At 54.7% G+C, this 20,684-nt stretch overlaps 6 protein-coding genes across 6 annotated transcripts; 3 read left to right on the top strand and 3 right to left on the bottom strand.

Moving 5' to 3' along the window:
* Nucleotides 1–3,844: 3,844 nt before the first annotated feature.
* CC84DRAFT_1092514 (uncharacterized protein) lies at nt 3,845–4,431 on the top strand (the record flags this gene model as incomplete). The annotated part of the gene is made up of 2 exons (XM_018174459.1): nt 3,845–4,134; nt 4,188–4,431. The coding sequence occupies 2 exons, from the start codon at nt 3,845–3,847 to the stop codon at nt 4,429–4,431; spliced, it is 534 nt and encodes a 177-aa protein (XP_018035941.1).
* Nucleotides 4,432–4,689: 258 nt separating this feature from the next.
* CC84DRAFT_1090412 (uncharacterized protein) lies at nt 4,690–5,334 on the bottom strand (the record flags this gene model as incomplete). The annotated part of the gene is made up of 1 exon (XM_018174352.1): nt 4,690–5,334. The coding sequence occupies one exon, from the start codon at nt 5,332–5,334 to the stop codon at nt 4,690–4,692; it is 645 nt and encodes a 214-aa protein (XP_018035940.1).
* A 3,282-nt stretch (nt 5,335–8,616) lies between these two features.
* Nucleotides 8,617–10,344, bottom strand: CC84DRAFT_1175729 (uncharacterized protein; the record flags this gene model as incomplete). Its single annotated transcript, XM_018180173.1, has 1 exon — nt 8,617–10,344. The coding sequence occupies one exon, from the start codon at nt 10,342–10,344 to the stop codon at nt 8,617–8,619; it is 1,728 nt and encodes a 575-aa protein (XP_018035939.1).
* A 1,131-nt stretch (nt 10,345–11,475) lies between these two features.
* CC84DRAFT_1175728 (uncharacterized protein) lies at nt 11,476–12,448 on the top strand (the record flags this gene model as incomplete). The annotated part of the gene is made up of 2 exons (XM_018180172.1): nt 11,476–11,601; nt 11,711–12,448. The coding sequence occupies 2 exons, from the start codon at nt 11,476–11,478 to the stop codon at nt 12,446–12,448; spliced, it is 864 nt and encodes a 287-aa protein (XP_018035938.1).
* A 3,895-nt stretch (nt 12,449–16,343) lies between these two features.
* On the top strand, nt 16,344–17,352 carry CC84DRAFT_729612 (uncharacterized protein). The gene is made up of 2 exons (XM_018187196.1): nt 16,344–16,657; nt 16,771–17,352. The coding sequence occupies exons 1-2, from the start codon at nt 16,618–16,620 to the stop codon at nt 17,214–17,216; spliced, it is 486 nt and encodes a 161-aa protein (XP_018035937.1). The 5' UTR covers nt 16,344–16,617; the 3' UTR covers nt 17,217–17,352.
* A 1,245-nt stretch (nt 17,353–18,597) lies between these two features.
* Nucleotides 18,598–19,066, bottom strand: CC84DRAFT_1145060 (uncharacterized protein; the record flags this gene model as incomplete). Its single annotated transcript, XM_018176491.1, has 2 exons — nt 18,598–18,889; nt 18,951–19,066. The coding sequence occupies 2 exons, from the start codon at nt 19,064–19,066 to the stop codon at nt 18,598–18,600; spliced, it is 408 nt and encodes a 135-aa protein (XP_018035936.1).
* Nucleotides 19,067–20,684: the final 1,618 nt, after the last annotated feature.

Below are 20,684 nucleotides of genomic sequence, written 5' to 3'. Positions count from 1 at the left end.
CTAATAGCTGCTTGAAATGCAGCCTCACGGTTGGCCATTTTGGCAGGGTGGATGTGGAGATATCGCGATTGTTTGAAGGGTGGAGGATTTCTGCGCGGTGTCTCATATCCCCGGGTGTCTCGGAACCCCATGCGCTAGCTTACCTTGTGATTTGGAGGAGATATGAGCTCTAGATGGTAGGGCGGGTAAAACCACCGCCTACGCCGCATCACGAACACAACTACAGCCCCTCGCTCAACCTTAGCGCCCTTGACGAGATCTACACCTCCGCTGCTTCCCCCAAGAATTATGAGCCCAGAACAATGTCTATGGAGCAAGCAGACCCTTGTGAAGTCTCTCCTGGGCCGCGCGATTCAGCGCATATAGGTATTGTGCAATGACGATCTGAAGATGCGGGCATATGAGGCCTGAAGAGATCTGTCGCCATGATCGATGAAACCGCCAACGGCGAGGTTCAAGTACAGATCTATTAGATGTCCAAGACCGCATGATCCTCACATTCCGGAGGCAATCTTCTGATGGCTACGGGCTGTGGCAATAACGTAACTCCAAGCCAAAGTTCAAGTAGATGTCTATTATATCATGCTAACGTATTAGTCTATAGCACACGCTAAGGTTTCAGTAGATATCTTTATCTTGCTCTCCTATGGATTTTATGGGCTGAGAGCACACACTAAATTTCTTGGTATAACCCTATTATATCTCGCTCTCCTGGCATGCGTATGCCAAAATTCAATCAACGCAACGTGATCACAATTCTTGCGCCATGGAATCATGGGGAAAAAACAACCACGCCTGGATCGCCGAATTCTGTCTTCACGAAAGCGCCATCTGGGTCACAACAAGTCTTGACGGCTACTGAGCTGGCCAAAAATGCGCCTGATGAGGATCAACGAAGTAGATGTTCAGACTGGGCATGCACAGTCTCGACTCTGTAATTGATAGCTGAGGCTATACTCTTGCACCCATAATATTTCCATGTCTCCCTTAACTCTTCTGTGCCGCCTCGTAAGATGCGTTGAATTGTCATTGCTACTACGCGTGATCCACTACATCGATTTATTGTTCTCCGAGACACGGCCGACATTAAACCCACTGTATGCACTAGCCTTCCAACCTCCTCAGCGACGATGAACATCAACCTCCCACGAAGAAAGCAAAAGCCAAGCTGTCAGACACATCGAACCCCACTGGAAACAAGCTTTGAAATCGGCCAGCCGTTTTTCGATCGGTCTTTATCTGTTCATTTTCGAGACGCGTACAGGCAAGCGCGATCTATCCCATGTCCCCTGCTGTTAAATACAACACCGACAAAGCTCACCACGTGGTCAGAGATTCAGCTTAACAACGACTTCAGATACATCAACGATGTCATAGAGAGCCTCCTGAACCTCCTATGGCCGTTGTTACGCCTAGACCGCCCTGCCCTGCACCAGGCATAGCGTACAGACGAACATTGCGAATCATCAGAATGATGAAGCCATGACCGAATGTAAGATCAACTTTTCAGCGAATCCGTCACACATGACTACCTACATCGAGCATCCTACAGCATTTTCACTGTCTGTATTCCCTTGCACATCAGACAAGCCACTATTCCCCGGATCCTGCGGACCACACAACATTCGCTCTGAAACAATGGAGATTGCTACGACTGTGGTAGCTACGACCGCAACAACACGGCCAAACCAACAACAAGGCAACTGCGCTCACCATGAGGCGGATCGGCTCATACTTGGGATCCTCGAGATTGATACTATATAATTGACATCATGTCCTACGCCCGAATAACGGCGAAGCATAGGTATTTACTCTGAATTGAACGTCATCACACAGCGCCGACAAAAATTTAATCATTGCTCCCTTCAAACCACACGTAACGTCACAAGCCTGCCTATCTTGACAAGCCTGGGGTATTGTCATGCGACATTTGTGAGATCAGTAAAGATGCAAGTATACGACGTTGCACTCTGCCCGTCGTTGTCAAATCTACTCCATCGACAATGTGTCACAGCTTCTCTTGCGCTTTCTAGCGTTGGCGCTCGGGCACAACCTTCTGGGGCACAGCTCGACCGAGGACAATACCTCGGTCACCTGAAAGCCAGGGAAAGTTTTAGGTATATGACCAACTTCCATGCGGATCCGCGACCCAAATCCACTAGCGCGGCGTCAAGTACTGCGGACCTCCCTCCGTTGAGTTGGGCTCCACCACCACGTTCCAGCGCGTACGATCAACTCAATGCGACATGTAGTCTTTCTCACTGGCCGGAGTCTACGACCGAGCTTGGCAGCGTCTTATTGAGCTCTACATACATGATGCAGCATCAAGCGGACGATATTCCGGGGTGGATGCCTACACCTACTATCCAGGTTGTACCTGTCGCAGCTACAAGGAACTGGAGCTGTCGGCTTAATGCCATCGGAAGACTTACCTCGAGAAATTCCGACGACGAGAAGTCGAGCTGCAGTTATCGGTTGCAAATATGCGCTGTCAATACTCCTGCAGTCGCCCGTTGATCTGAGGGGATGCTGGGGACGGTTGCAGGGGCTTCGGAATGAGCTCCCCGCATCCCCTCCCATATACGACCGTCGTACAGACGCATCCGGGTACTAGGAGGCGATCGGGCGGGGAATCTGATCCGCTGTACGCTCTGAACGCAGCTGCAGGCAGACCATTTTGGGAATTCGTAGTAGACATGGTATTGAAGAAACATTGCGCGCCCCACATATCGATCCCTGCAAAACTTGAAGTTCAACGGGTCCGCACGGACCCAACTTGGACTCGGCCACTAGGGAAGCAAACTTCTGCCAGCATCCGCCTGAACATGGCAAAACAGATCTCATGACCTTGACACGGATAAGATCAGCACGAGAATCACGATCCAGAAATTCGATACAGCAGTGGAGGCTGAGATGAGTTCAGCGCCTTGTACAGCTCCCGTAAATTCCGCCCGCGCTAAGCTCCCGAGCCCACACCACGCGACGCTCTCGTACAGCATCAGTATCTCTCTACGGAGACCTGCGTTCTCAGCGCCATATGACAGCTGACCTCGCTGTACCACAGTCCCTACGCCTGTACGTTAATCTGTGCCAATCTCCCCAGTTCAATCTGCTTGGCGATCCGCCCCATGTGTGGCTGTCCCCGTAGTCCCGTTACACGACGCAGGCAGCATCTTACTCTGGCGATTCGGACCTACGATTGACGGGATAGCAGGATTGTGTGGAATCTCTGGGGAAAATAGGACCGGTCCCGTGCCGGAGACTGGCTCACCGCTTCTCCAATAGATTCGAACCTCACGAAGGAGGCTGACTTTGGGCTTCTGGAAAGGAGATAGCAGCGGAACCTTGGGCTGAGGAAATATTGACTGTGGATCAGCAGCGTAAGACTGCATACGCAAGGGAGCGTTTCCTCTGCGTTTAGGCGTGTTCTGTATTCGAGGTTTTTAGCATACTCGCCCGCTGCATGTGTGGCTCCTACTTCACCGCGGACGTCTTCCCCAGCAACATTGTAGACACCGGCGCCTTCTCAGCTGCCGGCTTTCTCTCGGACTCTAGCTCGTCGCGTACACAACAAACACGTCCCGCTTATAGCATGACCATAACGTCTACCCTGCTGCTTTCCTACCCGCCACACACTCCCGCGCTTTGACGGCACGCTGCCTACGGACTCACTCACGTGCTCCGACATCTTCTAAACACGCGGTTTCCCACCTCATAATCGGAAACACATATTCAGCCGCCACCGCATCCGCGCAACTGCAACATATCTACTGCACGTGCCGCGCCTCCAAGTGACCTCCAGCCATCCCATATCCCAACGGCTATCTACGAAACAACCGAAAACATGCCCGCCGCCACGATTCCCTCCCTCCCCTTCACCGCCGACGAGGTCATGAACGCCTCCGACAAGGACAAAGCGCAGCTCAAAGACATCCACGCGCTCCTCGACAAGCTCTTCGTCCGCAACCGAAACCAGCACCGCCGCAACCACTGGTTCAGGTCGCTGTGGCAGTTCCGCAAAGAGATGCGCCTGCTGGTGGAGGAGATGGAGCACAAGAAGAAGAAGTGGGCCGCGGAACAGATTGCGCACCGTCTGCAGTACTGGGACGAAAAGTGCATTCACCAGTGGTATATGTGAGTGATTTCCTTTTCAATTGCGATGGTTGATGGGGGCTGACTTTTCGAAGGCACTTCACGCAGCTCGTCGCCGTGGGCCCGTTTGCGGTGCTGGGCCTGGTGCTCATGGCGTCTGTGGCGCGTGTATGTCGGATCACCGGCATCACGGCCGTATACGAGGAGATGGCCTCGGAGGATGTGAAGGGGGTGCTGACGGCGGTGGATGAGGGCTTGCTCGCCGAGGAGTACGGGGGCATGATGGACGTAGATGAGCCGGAGTGGGATGAGGGGGAGCCAGTGAAGAGGGAGGATTAGGGTGTGGCATTTCGTCTTGATCATGTACTAATAGTCTGTTCAAGGAAAACATGGGCATTGGGGGCGTTTGTGGCTTCTTCATTCAATGTAATCTTGTAGCATGTAAACTTGTAGCATACTTCCGCCAAGCTCGGTTGCCCGAGGCCGTGAAAGATGTGAGTTACGTTGATCGACTGCTGAGTCGTACACGGTTGCTTACCCATTGGTTGCTTATCTGATGCTACAAGCCTTGGACGCCAAGAGTTCTTCCCGGATCCCCTATCCTTCCTCATCGCGTCCAATGTGGATATCATTGTCGTCCGCTTCACCACCTACCCAAGCAGCTGCCAACCGCCCCGCCTCCTCTCCCAGCCGCTTCTCTTCCGCCACAGGCCGTACGTGCATACCATGATCCGCACCCCGAACCACCACAAGTCTCGTCTTCGCGGCCATCTTTTTTCGTGTCTCCTCCAATAGGTCCAGAGGACACATAGCGTCCTTTTCACCAATGACGAACAGCACGCGCACCGAAGCCGGCAGGTCCAGCAGAATCTGGTCCCTGACATCCTTTGGGCCTTTCAGTGGGTATGAAACCAGGACGAGGGAAAGCTCGCTCTGCCCGTCCTCGCTAGATAGAATCTCGGTGCCCGCAATTACAGCCGCTCGGGCGCCCATACTTCGGCCGCCGAGGGTGAGACTCTGCTTCTCAAGTCTCAGGTATGATATGGACACGTGGAAACCCTTGACTCGCGCATTGAAGTTCATAGAGCCTTGGAATGATAGAACGGGGTGGACCACGGAGTAGCCAGTGCAGAAGTTGACTACAGCCGGTGCGTCGAGCGTGCCACCTGCGCCATGGGTGAATATAAGCCCAGGCGTAGCAAGAGTAGCATGCGGAGAATTTGGGTACTGATGGCAGATCATGGGCTTCTTCAACGAGTCGTGTTGAATAGTGAGGATGGTTCTCGAGATGTCTTCACCAGTTTGAGAGTCGTTATTGGAGCGTTTGTTGTTCTCGGATGTCTCATCTGCTATTGGCGATGCTGCCTTCGCTGTTCGCTTGGCTTTCTTCGATGGTCTTGCGGCTCGTACTTCGCCTTTCACTTCAGTAGCTTCCGCATTATGAACGACTGGCTTGGTTGCTGGCTTGCTAGTTTTCGACGGTTTCGCAGCGGATGTTTCGTCCTTCGGTATTGTTGTCTCCTTCGGTGGCGCTGTTCCTTTTGATGCAGACCTAGTTACGCGTCTTTTCAGCTCTGGCGCGTCATCTGCGTCAGCCGCCTTGCGTTTTCTGGGAGGCATGTCGCCGACCCAATCAAGGTATGCGCGTCAATTTGGGTTGCTCAAGTACGTAATGCACCCGGAATGCGGTTTAAACCATTAACAGGCGCGTGAGGGTCGCTCGTCCGATGGTGGAGGGATAGTTGAAAACTTCGTGGTGTACTGTTAACGAAGTTGAAGTATTGAGAATATGGGGAATGACGTGCCCAGTGGTGGTGGTTTTGTCGAAGCTTGGCCCATTCCCCCAGCCACCTCAACTTCAATATCATCGCATCAGCAACACTCCCTTCACAACAACAGAGTCGCAACTGCGGCTGCAATGCTAGTGTAGATACTGCAAGTTTCCTAGGACCGCTCTCTCATCTCGATCTAGAGGCAAAATAATCATTTCCGAACACCACTGGCTACGGAATCTCGCTCCATCCTTGTTGGTTCCAATAACAACACAAGACTGAGGCTCTCGCAATGTATTGTAGACAATTCGCGGCAAATGTTTACGATGGGACACAGTACGACACCTTCGAGGTTGATGTATGAGTAGTCCTACTCCCTCATCTCGATTGCTGACTTATTTCGCAATTGAGCGATTGTTCTTAAGAAAACAGTGAATTCTCAATATACACACGGCCCTACTCGGGCTTCAATATATAATTTAGTAAATTGTAGATGTTGAAGCCAACATCGTTTACCAAAGGCACGATGGGTACCTAACTTCTTGATGACGGCTCAAGCAGATCAAGGCGGCCTCCCCTCTGCAACTTTCCACATCACTTCCCGCAGTTCGTAGACGCGTGTGCTTCACACAATGTTAACTTCGCATTGCCTGATCACATCGTTTTCCTCTCCCCCTTGCCTTATGTTTTCTTAGTAACCCTGTAACCCTACGATCCCAGCTCCTCCTTCACATGTCTACAACACTCGTATTCATCTCCGCTCGGGCATCAGTCAAATCTACCCCGAACGAAGCACTCGGCCCTTCTTGCCCAACACACAGGGACATCAAGCAGTTCTCTAACCTACCATACTTACCATTTGCCCATTCCAGAAGTCAAACAGGCGTCCAAGTATAGTCTTACTTGCACCACTCCACCAAAAATCCACCAACATGACACACTCCCCAAGCAAGCAAACTCCCTTCCCATTAATCAACCTTCCACAGAAGCTATTTCAGGATACGGACCAGACAGTGTCAGTGCGGCATCTGCGTGCTCGAGGGCAACGTATGACCCTACGAGGCCATTCCATGTCTCGGACGGCTCGAGGGTTCCCCTTATGTCATGCCAGGGACAAGTGACACATGTTTGACATCTACCGAACTCTTTGGCAGCGGAGCCTAGCGACACGAAACACGTCAGTCTAAGCATACGAGGCACTAGCACCGCGCACCGCATACTGGCAAAGAAAGACCTCACGGCACGCGAAGTCCTCGGAGATACCATTTCCACGTCCACGCCCAATCTAGCAGGCCAGACGGTCCACATCCCGGACCCCCTCGTCACCACTCGCGCGGCTCCTCTCCGCACCTGTTCAGGCAAGTAAGCCATCATCATCAACGGCCTCATGAGGGCCTCGACGACGCTCAGGTGGGGGTTTCCCGGGAGCTGTTAAGGCTTCGCAGCGGACCTCACAGCACACTGACAGGCTATGCCCTACCACACCCCACGTGACCCTGCCCTCCTGCATGCGCAAGCCCCTCACACGCACCCCTGCCTATAGCCCAACTCCCGCACCATAGTCGCTTGCTCCTTCCGTTCCGGCACTGGACCGAGAACCGGCGCCCACAGCCGACTCGACTCGACTCGACTCACCACACCGCCTTTGCGCTGACAACCTCAGCACGCTCCTGCTCCGCTTCCCCGCGCCGTGTCGACGTGCTCGCCCCGGAAGCAACCTCGCGGCGCCGCACCGCGCCTCTAGACGCAATGGCGCGGTTGGTCCTGCCAGTGTCTTGGTCATCGCTCCGCAACGGCAGTGCGCTGATAGCGGCCATCTCGGACACGCGCGACGGATCTGCGATTCCATCTCATGAGGCAGTCGGCAGCCGATGACAGCGCACCGCGCGCATCGCACCGTGCCGCGTCGCATGGGGACGTGCCGCGTGGTGGAGGCAGAGCAAAGGGAGAGGGGGCCAGACGCGCCACGTGCGCTCGGGATGCCGAAGGTGTTCGGTTACGCAGAGGCCGGCTGGAGGCCGGATCGGGTGGCGCGGGCGAAGCGAGGCGATTGGCAGGGTTGCCGATACAGTGGAACGCGAGCAGGCGAGGGGAGGGACGGGGACGGGAAGGGGGCGCGGCATGGTGGGCACGAATCGTTGCGTCTTTGGACGTAGAGGAGAGGAGGTAGGTCACTGCGAGGGGAACACGGCTGCACGAGGTACTAGTAGCAGTGGATTGAGTAATTATGCCGCGAGGCAGCTATCGTGAAGCAAGCATAAACAGAACGAAGGGATAGACCCCGTTCAACGGGTGTCGCTGGTCGCGATGCGGTACAGCAGCGTATAGGTACAGAGTGCCGAAGCAGCCGCGCAGAAAACAAAAAATCGAAGCGTTGAATCCAGATATTTGCATCCTTAAAAAGTGTTTTGGGGCATCGCGCAATGTACAAGAGTAAGATGCCACCCAGATGCGCAAACAGAAATGGCAGTGCAATGCCAAAATGCCGACCCATACAATCGATGCCAAAAGAGACGTGTAGATGGTAATTATGAGGACTCGCTTCCCCAGCGCCGTGCGAGTGCAAATGCAAATTGTGACAAGACATGAAATAATGAGACCGCATTAGTGTAGTGAAATACCATTGTTGCCGCCACGATCGCCCCGGGTATCATGCCCTGATCGTCTTTCCGTGTGTGATCATTGCTCGTGTATTCCTGTAGTGATGATTTGTGAATATGGAAAAATGTGATGCATCTAGCAGTACCCGTCCTCAGTACTCAAAGGTCTGATTGGCAGTGTACTTGGCATCGGTGACGTAGTATGATGAGGGCTGCGTCTGAGGTGCAGAAGGGTAGCCGGGATGGCCATACGGTTGCTGCTGCATGACCATCGGAGCCGATGTACGTCGATACACGCCGTGTTGCTGGAGTGAAGCTTGGCCACTGTAATCGACTCCTGGCGCCTGGGGCATAGAGTATTGAGTAGCCTGTTGAGCCACCTCTTGGGGTGCCGTAGGGTAGTGCGCGGCTGCCGGTGGCCCGTATTGTTGATGAACTGGAATTTGTTGCGCCCGAGGATACTGAACAGGTTGCTGCGCGTGTGGCGAGTACTGATGCGCCAAAGATGCCGGAGAAGGGTAGCGTTGAGCAGATCCTTGCTGTGCGGGCAGGTGGTGCGGTGACGAAGTCTGGGGGTATGGCTGAGCCGCGTGGGGGACCTGAGGCGAGTACTGCTGCGGAGAAGAATGCTGCTGCACCGGATATTGCGACTGGCTCGGCTGAGCGACGTACTGAGCAGGATTGACCTGAGGCGTGGGATAAGGATGGGCGCTCTGCGGTGATGAGTACTGGGAGACTTGACTCCCATGCCAGCTTCCGGGAATCTGAACGTAAATCTGTGGCGGAAGTCCGGTTTGAGGGTGGGCAACGGGCATGTGGGTCGGGAATTGCGGCTGTTCCTTGCTCTCCTCGTCTTCCAGGCTGACCTTCCAGCCAGTAAGTAGTTCCGGTCGCGGCTGGATATCACGCAGATCTGGGTCCTCACACGGGCGCTTCAGCTTGCCGTGCACAACATCTTCGAGCGTATAGTATGAGATGATGTGGTGGTTCGTTCCCTGGTACTTCACCGAAATGGTCTTCTTCATCAGACCACCTTCCTTGAACTCGTAGCTGTCGATCAGAGAGCCGCAGAAGCGTCGCTGCTGATCGGGTGTCAGGCCCTGAGCAAAATTCGCGTACACTTTCTCCGAGGGCTCTACTGGCGTGACATCTCCTGGAACAGCACCTTGGAAGGCCGGATTGTCGTACTCATCGTCTGAGTTGGCAATGTTTTCGCCAGCTTTGGTGATGGTGGGACCCGCACTTCCCTTGCGTTTCCGCTTGCCGTTACACGACGGGTTGAGAGCAGAACGCTTCTCTTCTGGCTTCAGGGCTCGGGTTAGCTGACGGTAGATGAGGCAGTTGTTCATAACTCTGCTCGGAGACCAGTGAACGGCGTCAGTCCAGCGTCTGATGCCTGATGCGTTTTCCTCGTAGACCAAAACAGTACCCGAAGTGAGCATCTCGGCGCGTTCCTTGTCGTGAGGCCGTCGACTAATGTGCCCAAGGCGCCCCTGTAGCGCAGCCTCCACAATGGTCATAGCATCTTTGGTCGTGTCGAGGAAACCGTGCCAAGTAGGCTTGAAAGCAGGCTGAGCCTTGACAATGGCTCCTGTCAGTTGATGCCTCTGGGGCGGCGGCGCTCTTCCCGTGGCGACAACGTGGGAGGTGGCGATGGAGTGGTGACGAGGAGCGGCTACCGGATTCGGTTGTTGGGAGTTGATGTGGGCGTACACAGAGTGGTCGAAAATCGGCGTATATGAGCTTGGTTGCGTCGCAGATTGTGGCCATTGCCAAGCATCAGTATCGCCGTATCCTTCCATCTTTTGGGCTCCGCCGATAGGCAAGTCGTGCCCGAAGGAGGGCATTGCCAGCGTAGGCGCTCGTATACTCTGCAACATGGGGAAAGACGGAGAAACGGGCTGAAGTAGTGGGAAGAGGCTTCGAAAGGAGTGAGATCCAGCTCAAAGGCACAATCTGCACTGTGAGTCTGGAGCACAATGACGATTGAGGCTGAAGTCGCGTTCAATCAGCGTTGGAAGCAAGCCAAGGTTGCAGGTCGTGAGTGCAGTTTTGACTCGGGTCGAAAGCGAATCAGAAGCCAACCAGGGAGAAAGGCTCAAATCAGCAGTCGGGGTCGAAAGTTCTGTGCAGTCAGTTTACATCCAAGTCAAGTGCGCGATAAACGGGGGAACTTACAAGGCAGCGAAGAGAAGAATTAAGGTTCGGTCAATATTTCTTGTTCCGATGGGAGCGGCGAGATGCAGGCCGTGTAGCACGGTGACGCCGTTGGACTGCTGGGAGGGATGCGAGGCGGGACAGGCGCGGGGCTGCGGATGGGCAGAGAGGATGGTGGTTTCTTCCCCCACAGGTCACAGTAGCGGTGCTTAGTCAGGAAAGAGCGTGGTTGAGGATGCAGCAGAGGTGTGCAGGTCGACGCGCAGAGGTTCCGTGGTGCAGATGTCGATGCAGAGGCGCAACGGCGCTGGGCATGTCAGTCTCGGTGCGTCTGGGAGTGCGAGGAGTGGTGGTGAGGACACACGTACCACTGTTGGCGGTGCAGAGACCCGATATCAACGGAGCAGTGGGTGTCGAGGTACCGGGGCCGGGGCGGGCAGGGTGATATGTGCGGTGCTATGGTCGCAAGGCGAATTGCGCAGCGAGTGAGGAGTAGGGAAGGGGAGCAGCCACAGCGCGGTCTGGGATGCCCTGGCGGATAACAGGGAGGGCGGGGAATAGCAGAGTCGACGGCGGCATCAGTACGTCGTGACTCTGGGCATGGGTCTGCCTCTGTCTGCAGGCCGAGCGGAATGGGAACGCAGTCGGAGAATATACGGGGCTTCTGCTGGGGCGCGGGGCAGGGCAGGTCAGGCGCGGTGCGTGTTAGAGAGGTGCAGGTCGGGAAGGGCACGCGGTGGTGGTGAGTGCTGGGGAAAATGTGCAGCTTTCTCTTGGGCCATGACACAGCGCGCCGTCTGGCGTTGGACGAGGCCAGTCCCTGCTCGGAGGAGCCTGGGGAGCGAGTAGTGCCCATGGCTGCGCTGCCCACCGCCCGCGCCCCCTGTCCGCTGCGCTTTGCTGCTATGCCCGGCTGGGGACGCTCAGTCGAGCGTCGCACGCCCTGCTGCGCGCTGCCCAGCGAACTCGCCGCCAGCCCCGTCCGCACGTTCTGGCCCTGAAGCAGATCGACACTGGCGCCGGCCTCTGCACCTCGCGCTGACTAGCCATCCCTGCTGCGAGACTCACGTTCCTGGACGGCGGCCGCAGCTCGGCGGCGAGCCTGCAACGCCAGAGCCAGCGAGCCAGAGCGTGCCCGCGCTGCAGACGCGGGCGCTCGCCAGCACACAGGGGCCCGCCGCCCGCACCGCGCGAGGGTGCACCGCGCGAGCGACGGCACGTCCTGTGCTGTGTCGTGCCCACTGTCTGTCCACCAGGGCACGCCGGGCGAGGGCACCAGCCGGCTGCGCGCTTCACGCTGCGCCCGCGCCGCCTGCTGGCCCGGCCGCCCTAGAGCGTACTGTAGCAGGGCGCGGAGCCGGGACGACGCGCTACTTCGCGAGTTGCGTTTCACGCCTTTTCGCCGACCCTGGCCCGCCTAGCCAGCGCGGAACCTCCTCTCCGCCCGGCGACCCCATCCTGCCTCTTGCGCTGCCGTCATCAGCGCGAATCCGCCTGCTGGTGCCAGACATGCTGGCCTGCATGCGGAGCAGCCAGCGTCAGGGCAGCACAGCTCCTCGCGGGCACTCGCAGACAGGCTGCACCAGGGCTCCTGGGCGCGCACGCACCGGCAAGAAACAACTGCACGCCCGTCACATCCTCATCACCCCTCAGCGGAAGCGCGCCCCGGCACCGAGCCTGACCCTCCGGCCTCCTCGTGCGGCTTGCGATGCTGGGCGCCCCGCCACCGCGGCCTGCGCTTCAGCTGACGGCCGCGCGGTAGTCGTCGGCGGGCCCCCTTTGCCGTCTGCCTACTCTTGCCAGCGACCAGCGTGTGTCGCAGACTGAGCGACGCCTAGCTGCGAATCACAGCAGCTGATCCTGGTGACCAACGTGGGCAGGTGCAGATTGCAGTACCCGCACCGCAGCATCCAGTTTGCATGCATGGTTCCGCTCGTGCTCACCCAATCCCTGCTGGTCACGGTCACGGTTCTCCCATGCTCCAGTCTTCACGCTCGCTGCTGGCCTGTGTCCAGTTTGGCAGCAAACGGCCTGGCGTGGGCATTCGGCCCGACCGTCAACCGACCGGCGCCCGCCTCAATGTTGAAGCCACGGCTCGAGCACTGCGCGATGCCCTTCACTAACCAGCTCGTTTAATAGTCAAGGGGTCCCTAAGGTCGCGACCTCGTTGACCATCTGCTCTGATGGGCAGGATCTACCGGCGCGCTCCGTGGCCAGTTTCGCCATCGCCATGCGCTCTTCTCATGCTCATCACGTTGCACCCAGAGCTCGGCACCGAGCCATTGTGGTTAGACCCCCACGGTCTTCTCTCCAAACATGGCAGTCGTCCGTTCGGCACTGCATAGATGATTGAACCCCCGCTGCGTCTGCAACACTCCCAGTCGAGCCACAGAAGAAGTGCAAGTGTCAGGAACCTATCACTGTTATGCGTCGTCAGCCACCGTCTATTTGCGGTGAGCAGTCGGCCGTTGAAATAAACTACCCTACTTCTTGATGAGGCTGACGGAACCATGTACGCGGATACCTTGGCCCGCCATTGCAGAGGCCATCAGTGACGCACATGCCTACTGACTTCCAGAGAAGCAACCGTCTTCATCCTGCGGGAAATCATGCTCATGTTTCCTGTACAAAGGCAAATAGTCGATCCAGATGCCGTCCCCGGTAGTCCCCGTGACCCGCACAGCCAGTCGAACTCTATGCATGTCATTTTCTGAGGACGTTGATTGATGCGAGCGCTTTTGGGCTCCATTGCGACCAGAAGACGTCTAGAATCAGATCAGCACCTTCAGGTGCCGTGATCGCCCTTGTAGAACAAATACCGGCATGCTGCGCTGCAAGACCGTTAGCTATCCCATGCTCAATAAGGACTCATTTCCGGATGCCCGTGCACGACTCGTGAGGACTTTACCGCTGCCTGCACACAACCCCCGAGTCCTCTGATTCAGCTTCAAGCCGTCAACGGCTCGCTTTGGATGCCCAAAAAATGGTTGGTGAGAACTACGGGCCGTGTTATGGGCCGGTCTTTGCGACGCGCCTTATCATGCAATGACTCAACGCTTGAAGCTGGCAAGCAACAAGTACACTTCCGTTCGCTTCCCTCCGTCTCCTAGACGGAGAACAACGTGGCAGAAATGAAGAATACGAGCTCAGTAATCTCGGCTGCGTCAGTTTCAGATTGACACTACTCATCAAGCTCGCAGAAGGCGGGTATACGAATTGGCGTAACTGCCCAACTCTCCCCCGTAGTTTCCACAGACTATGAAAGACGATTGAGTTCAGTGACTCGTGTGGGTTCACAATGGTCGGTACTGACGACGTTGCGACGTTGTTAGGCAACCCGGCCATGTCGGAACAATCGATCTAATAGCGCGAAGTCGACCTACCTTTACTAAAGAAAGAAATGCTGATGGCTATCTTGATCGACCTTGAACGATTTCGTCATGGTCAGTCTCTACATATGCCAGTTGTCCGTAGGCTGGTAGAGGACAGTCTCTACGAGCTCGCTTGACGAGACCTTCCTGGCCCCACGGAGCGGAAATCCATCACAGCACGTGGCGGTCTTGGCAGTCGAACTACCCGCACAACACTGCCGTCATTGCCCGACGACCTCAGCCTTCTTTTCAGGTACAACATGTCGTGAGGCCCACCACGACGGAGGAATTATTGCCAGTTATGCGGATTAGCCGATGTCATGCCACCATAAGTGACAAGCTCTACGGCCGACGCCACGATAACAGCCACCACGACTACCTCACATTCCAATATTTCAGAATCGACCGAGCTTTTACGGTCCCTCCATCCCAGATGATCTGGAGATCTTGACCTCACTTCGATCTTCTGGTACACATGACGCCATCGCATCGCAATGGAAGGATTTGGTCGTCTCCAAAGCTCACGCCTGCTAAGTCTACTCAGGCAACGCTTTTCATGAAGCTCAGCATGCGAGTAAACGGGGGAATACCCGTTCCAGTCATGGTGCTGCACCGCCTGGCAGCCAGCAGGAACTAAACGCTGTTAGTGATGGAGCGAGGATTCTACGCTAGAGGTTAGTCGAGCTCCAATGTCGACAATATGCGTAGATCCCTTTAGCGCGCAACTGCATGATCTTCGAGCGACCTGTCGATCACGTAGGGATTAGCGCGAAAGCTCTTCTGGCATTCGTCGTAAATCTTTCGGCTGTCTGGTCACCAGACTAGGATTATGCACGTTACTGCAGTCAATACTGTCAGGCTGCCCCACTGCGCCTGCGCACTCATGCAGGTGCACCTCATGGCTCAACAGTTTGCCTGACAGTGCAAACGCCAACGATAAGCACCAGCGTTCGAACCGATACCTTACTATTTTCGTACTGAGACAATGCAGTCCACGGCACGTTTACCTATGGCGTTTCATATTGCACAGCTGTGAACACGACACAGAACTCGCCCCAATGGTGGGTTCTTCGTCGGGTACGTCTCACGCACGACTCAAGACAACCCGCACATGCTTCGCTTCAGCGAACGCACCACATTCATGCTAAGGCATTCGTCGCCGCCAAGGGCAGTGTTGGTTCCCAATACGTGCGTGGTTGCGGCACATGCCGACTTCCGGTAATCGGTGGTGCAAATTACTGTGTACGCTCGACATCAACTGATTATCACATTCACCAGAAGCTATCCATCCTGGGGATTGATGTCTTCGCTACACTGACAGCTGCAAGAAACAGGCTCACAGCGTTGCCACCGCCGGACACACAGCACAAGGAAAGAACTTGCTTGTCGTCCTAGCGGAGACGCTGTGGAGCATCGCCATAAGGTTCTGCCCGCTGTATCAGCTCGCGGCTTGCCACGAGGACCGTCTGTGCCCGCGGCCCATCCCTCGCTCGCGGAACTCAGGGTCTGAGTCTGTCACGTTTTTGTCCGCACCTTCGGTCTACTATCATCTTTTTGTCGTACTATTTTCTCCACGTCAGTTGATGCCAGGGAAGCTCAGGGTCCCAGTTCCGGGAGAACACGGCCTCTAGTCCAAAATGACTTTGTTTGACGATCTAGCAAAACGACGACGTCGGATATAGGATCAACGTTGGAGTTGCGCAGATCTGCACACTGCACAGCACTATCGATGAGCTAGCTCACGGACATCAAACGTCCGGAGAGAAGAGCGTGCGCATCGCAAGGGCGCGTGATCGTTCATAGTTCCCTCATCCAGCAACAGTTCACACACTAGAGCAAAGTCACCCCACAGACGTACTCCACACGGGCACTTGCCTCCGGTATGCTCAGCTCAGCCCGATTTTGGCAGGGATATCGATCATACTTGCAAAATGGGTCGCATTTCCTTGTTTTGCTCCTTCCCTCAACCCTCGATCCTCCCTCACAGCTAGTGGCGCAACTTCACTTGGCGATCAACGTGGCTTTGCCGCAGACTAGGCCAATGTTCTCCATTCTGGTGTACGCAGTACTTTCATAGCTCGTCATGATCAGACCTCACCACAACGGGTACTGGAACGGATATTTCGGATGCACTCATGATTCGAGTGACCTCGGTCGCCCCTGCCACCATAGCCCGATGCCTTGCCCGGGCCTCGTATCGGCCAACCTAGATTGAACCAGAGTGGCGAGATGATCTAGAGCGCAAAATGCGAAACAGGCCTGTACGCGTGGCGGTGGTCCAGATGGTCGTCCAACAGGCTAAGGCTCCAGCTCGATGTTGAGAGCCTGACAGGGAGAACAAGACTCTTGTGAATCGAGGTTTTGCTGCTGGCTCTCCTATTGCAGTGCAACCTCTGACTCCTCTTCGGCCTTAAGCGGATGGCCTAAGATAGTGGCAGGTGTTAAACAAGTCTCACCACTGCGCTTTGCGTAGTCGTATAACATAGCAGCACGGTGAACAACACCCACCTTTGTTATTAAACGCGCAGCAAATTACGGCAGCTCTACTGCAACCACCTTGCGAGAAATTTCGCTGAATAGTGAGGGGGCATATAGAATTTCGTCGGTGTCGTGTAGCCTGAGAAAATGCATTTCCTCAAGCTACACGACACCAAGTCTCCATTCCGTAAGCAACCAATTTCACTCCCCTACCCTTACACAGGCTGTGTATAGGTGGAATACATGCCTTCTTGTGTTGCGTTCTCTCATGGTTTCGGTCCTCACTAACATGTGCTCCAGGGTGTCTTAGTCTTCTGCCGCTCTTCCAACCATCCACCGCACTCCCTAATCCCCAAGATTCCCACACAAACCCAGCATCCGCCGGTACACATGACCTCATCTCACATTTTCAATACTTCCTGACTCCAAACCCGCCGACATGCCCGACTATGCTCATCAACCCAGACCGGACACCTTACCGCCTCTCGAAACCTTCGCCAAGCGGTCCCCCACTCCCACCGGAATCATCCGTATACCGCCCGCATCTCCCAAACCAGCATCGAGTGCCTCTGAGCCTCGATGTAAGTCGGCTACCACGGCCGACGGCTTGCCACGTATGTTCAGAGGACGTGGTATACAAGGCTCTTGCGAGCCATGCTCTGCTGCTTACTTCGAGGCTACAAGGTCGCGCCGAGAGAGCGACATCCTTTCGAACCGGTGACAGGCTTTTTTTACCAAGTAGCTAAAGGTCACGCTTCATATGGCACGCACCGTAGAAGACAGACACAAAGGTCAAGGAGTAGAACCGGTGGTGCTGCGAGAGTGGATGCTGAGACAGTTGGTTTTTTTCTGTGCAGCCGAGCGTGTAAAATGCTTAGGAGTGGAGTGAAGGTGGCAATGGATTGCTTAGGTGGGAAACAGGTATGAGGGTGAGGGCCGGCGGCTAGATTTGTGGGATTTTCTAGGGATGTGTGAAGGGATTAGTCTCCGTTAGGTAGATAGATCGGCACGAGTAGGTTATTTCGACACGGTGGCGAGTGTTGGTGGAAGAAGAGGATTAGGTTCGAAGACCCCACGCTCTAGGGTGCTGAGGGACTCAGAAGAAGGAGACTGGGTCAGAGCATTGATGCCTGAGATTGTAGAACCGAATGTAAATAGGAGAGTCAACCAAGTCCCCGTACTGCATTTTTCGTCGCCTCGCAAAAGCACGCGAAGAATTCCAGATAAGATATGATAATGCAGTCCATAGATCCTATCAATGCCGTGTATCATACCTAAGATCAGAAGAGAGATACTCTTATTGTACATGTGGGCAGATGCAGATGCACTCTTCGATTCAAAAAGAAAAAAAGTGAATGAACACGCTGCAGGGTTGTTCTAGAAGCTAGCCTTTTGCACTTCCACACCCTCAATACATGATCTACCTATAGGTACAGCAATGAGACAGCGAGCCAATTGCATGGTAGGTAACCAGCACGCCATCAGTGAATGAACAAAAACCAGCCTCATTTACTCAAATCGTGCGTCCTACTTGCGACCTGATTTTGAGCAAATCAAGGAGAAATTGCTCTACTTTGCCGAGTCTCAAATTACACATTGAAAAGTACATTCGACCGGAACTATTGTTTGAGGTGAAACTCAGACACATAGTCGAGGCTGTGATGAGTTGGGAGAATTGTGCAGGTATCTGAATCGGCATGCACGTTAATCTGGCAGAAGAAGGGAAATAAGGAGGGGCAAGGCAAGTACATGGATACCACGCATGTTTTCGATACCAAGTACACATACACCGGTCATATCGAGACCGAGGCACCTGCATCAAGTCGTGGAAGTGGTATATTTCGCAAAACGCAATGGAGCCGCGTCGACGAGGTCCGTCAAGCTCACATCACGTAGATTGACTCAGTGAGCGTTTGCCAATTGATTGAGAACCTTATCATGGCCGGGATGAAAGGTGCTCTCCACACAAAGCTGGTACATGCGTCTCAGGAGAAGCGACGGAATTTAACAGCACGGTCAATCCAACCGAGCGCGACCGTCAACCTGACCGCGTCCGCGTGTTGCGCCCACGGAATCTCGTCTTTGCCTGAAAGTGGTATATCCATTGGCCATAACCCTTTGATCCCCCTACGCCTCCGTCAAACTGAATTTCACATCACCCCTCGGTGCCGCACCCCCCAAACACGTCGACGCAAAGCTGCCCCCCGGACACGTCAACTGCGCCGCCTTGACGCACCGCTCCCACCGCCCCTTGCTGATATTGATCGTAGCGCCCGCCTGCGTGGCATCCAGCGTGAACTTGGAGGTCCCGGAGATACCGGTCGTGGAGGTTGGCGCGCCGCCGCATTTTGTTATGGCGCCCGCGATGCCGCCGCAGATGGACAGGATGGCGACGTTTGTGGAGTGCGTGTCGAATTTGCTAAAAGGGGAAAATCAATCAGCATTCTTGGTTGGGAATGGGGAGGGGGGAGATTGCTCACATCGAGGGGTCGAGGCACGTTGTGCCTGTTACTTCGCTGCCTGAGACGATTTGCTGGGGGAGAGCGGCAGCGAAACTGGATGTCAGACCTGCGATGAGGAGGGTGGTGAAGTGCATGGTGCCTGTGGGATCGCGGTGTAGTGAATGTACTGGAAATAAATTGAATATGTATAGAGAAATGTAGTTAACCAGCTTTTCGATCAACGAATGTCGGAACGTAATGGTACAACAAAAAAGGCCGTAGACACCTCGCGCAACCTTAGGTCGCACTCGCTATATGAACGATCTCTGAGAATAGCTTCTCCGATGGCAGAAACACCGCGAACTGGCGATCAAACGCATTTTCCTTGATGCTTAGCCCGCGTCATTAGGTTTGGGCGATGCAGATCTGCGATTGAGCAAGTGTTTGGTGGTTCTGCCCGATGCGGTTGTGTCGCTCAGGGCTGAGACGGTGCGGGTCAGAAGGGGTTTGTCGCAGATCGGATATGGGTTAGTGCACGGCAAGAATACACGATGGGGAGGGTTGGAAAGGCACGCTTCATCGAGTCGAAGGGGTGTTCAATAATTAGTAGGATCGTGCGAATATTAATGTTGAACTGTGTAGTGTGTCGACTTATTGTAAGGTGTTTCGAGCGACAAAGTGGAAGGCTATTGCGATCTGGATAACGGCTGCTGTCGTGCATTGCGATGATATTTCGCAATACCTATCGCGCACAGAGACGGGTCTAAAGGTCCTCTTTGTACTGCTGTGCCAGGATAATGAAACTGCAAATTCGAGACGAACTATCCACACCAATACTCAATGTCACTCGTACTACCAGCCCACGGTATCCGTAGGCAATGGCCAAGACCAAGCCTTAGCAATCCTCTGCCCATTCTCCTCGATAAATTTGAACCCCATATTACGCGAAGCAGTGAACTTATGCACCTTCGTCTGGTCACGGCACATGTGCTTCTCTCCTCCCCAATAAGGCTCCTTCTCTTCTCCCTCAGCGTTCCAGGTCGGAACTGCGAGGGTGAAGTCGGGATTGCACATCAGCGCCTATAACGTTCCAAATGAGTATGCGTGGGTAAAGTATATAATGATATCGATCCGAGAATTGACTGACTTACATGGCGAATGACTTCAACGCAGTGTTTGTTGGCATGCTCGTTATCAGCCGCGGTAACGTTCTTTCCATCGCGATACAAGATGAGCGTGTGCTTGATGACGCCCTGAAGGATGGTCAGCACTTGCTCAAAGCGCGCAGCACTTTTCGTCAGCCTACCAGGCAGTGTATCTCGTGCAGATATGCGGGTAGATACGCCAAGTAGTCTTTCATCCAAGCGTCCTTCTCGTGCAGCGGTACCAACGGCCGTCCTCCGGGGATCGCATACGGAGATCCTTTCTCGAGAGATATCCAGTCATCTATATCGTGATGTTAGTGCAGGCTAATGTCATGACTCTGGGTAAGTGAGAGATGACATGCTTCCGTAGTAGTTCCACGCGTTCGATTTCATATCATCAGTGAGTCCTGAGTCGGGCTGCCAGAATGGGTTATCGTACGGGTCGGAGTCGACGAAGCGATTGTCTGGCTGGAATTCGACTTCCACCATGGGAACTGTTCCTCGATGATTAGCCTCTTGTTTTACGAATGTGATCAAGGGTTGGAGTCACAGAGATCAGCCAGGTTCTTGGGGCCATAGTGCTGCTGCAAAAGATACGGATTTCTCGCGAGATAGAATCCCACCAGCG

Source organism: Paraphaeosphaeria sporulosa, assembly GCF_001642045.1.
Source record: "Paraphaeosphaeria sporulosa strain AP3s5-JAC2a unplaced genomic scaffold CC84scaffold_5, whole genome shotgun sequence".
Taxonomy (NCBI): Eukaryota; Fungi; Ascomycota; class Dothideomycetes; order Pleosporales; family Didymosphaeriaceae; genus Paraphaeosphaeria; species Paraphaeosphaeria sporulosa.
This window is presented reverse-complemented; position numbering and strand designations above follow the sequence as displayed.

Coding starts and splice junctions, on each gene's coding strand:
- CC84DRAFT_729612 (XM_018187196.1), top strand. CDS start 16,618: ATGCATTTCCTCAAGCTACACGACACCAAGTCTCCATTCC. Junction 16,658..16,770: donor CGACACCAAGTCTCCATTCC/GTAAGCAACCAA, acceptor CATGTGCTCCAG/GGTGTCTTAGTCTTCTGCCG.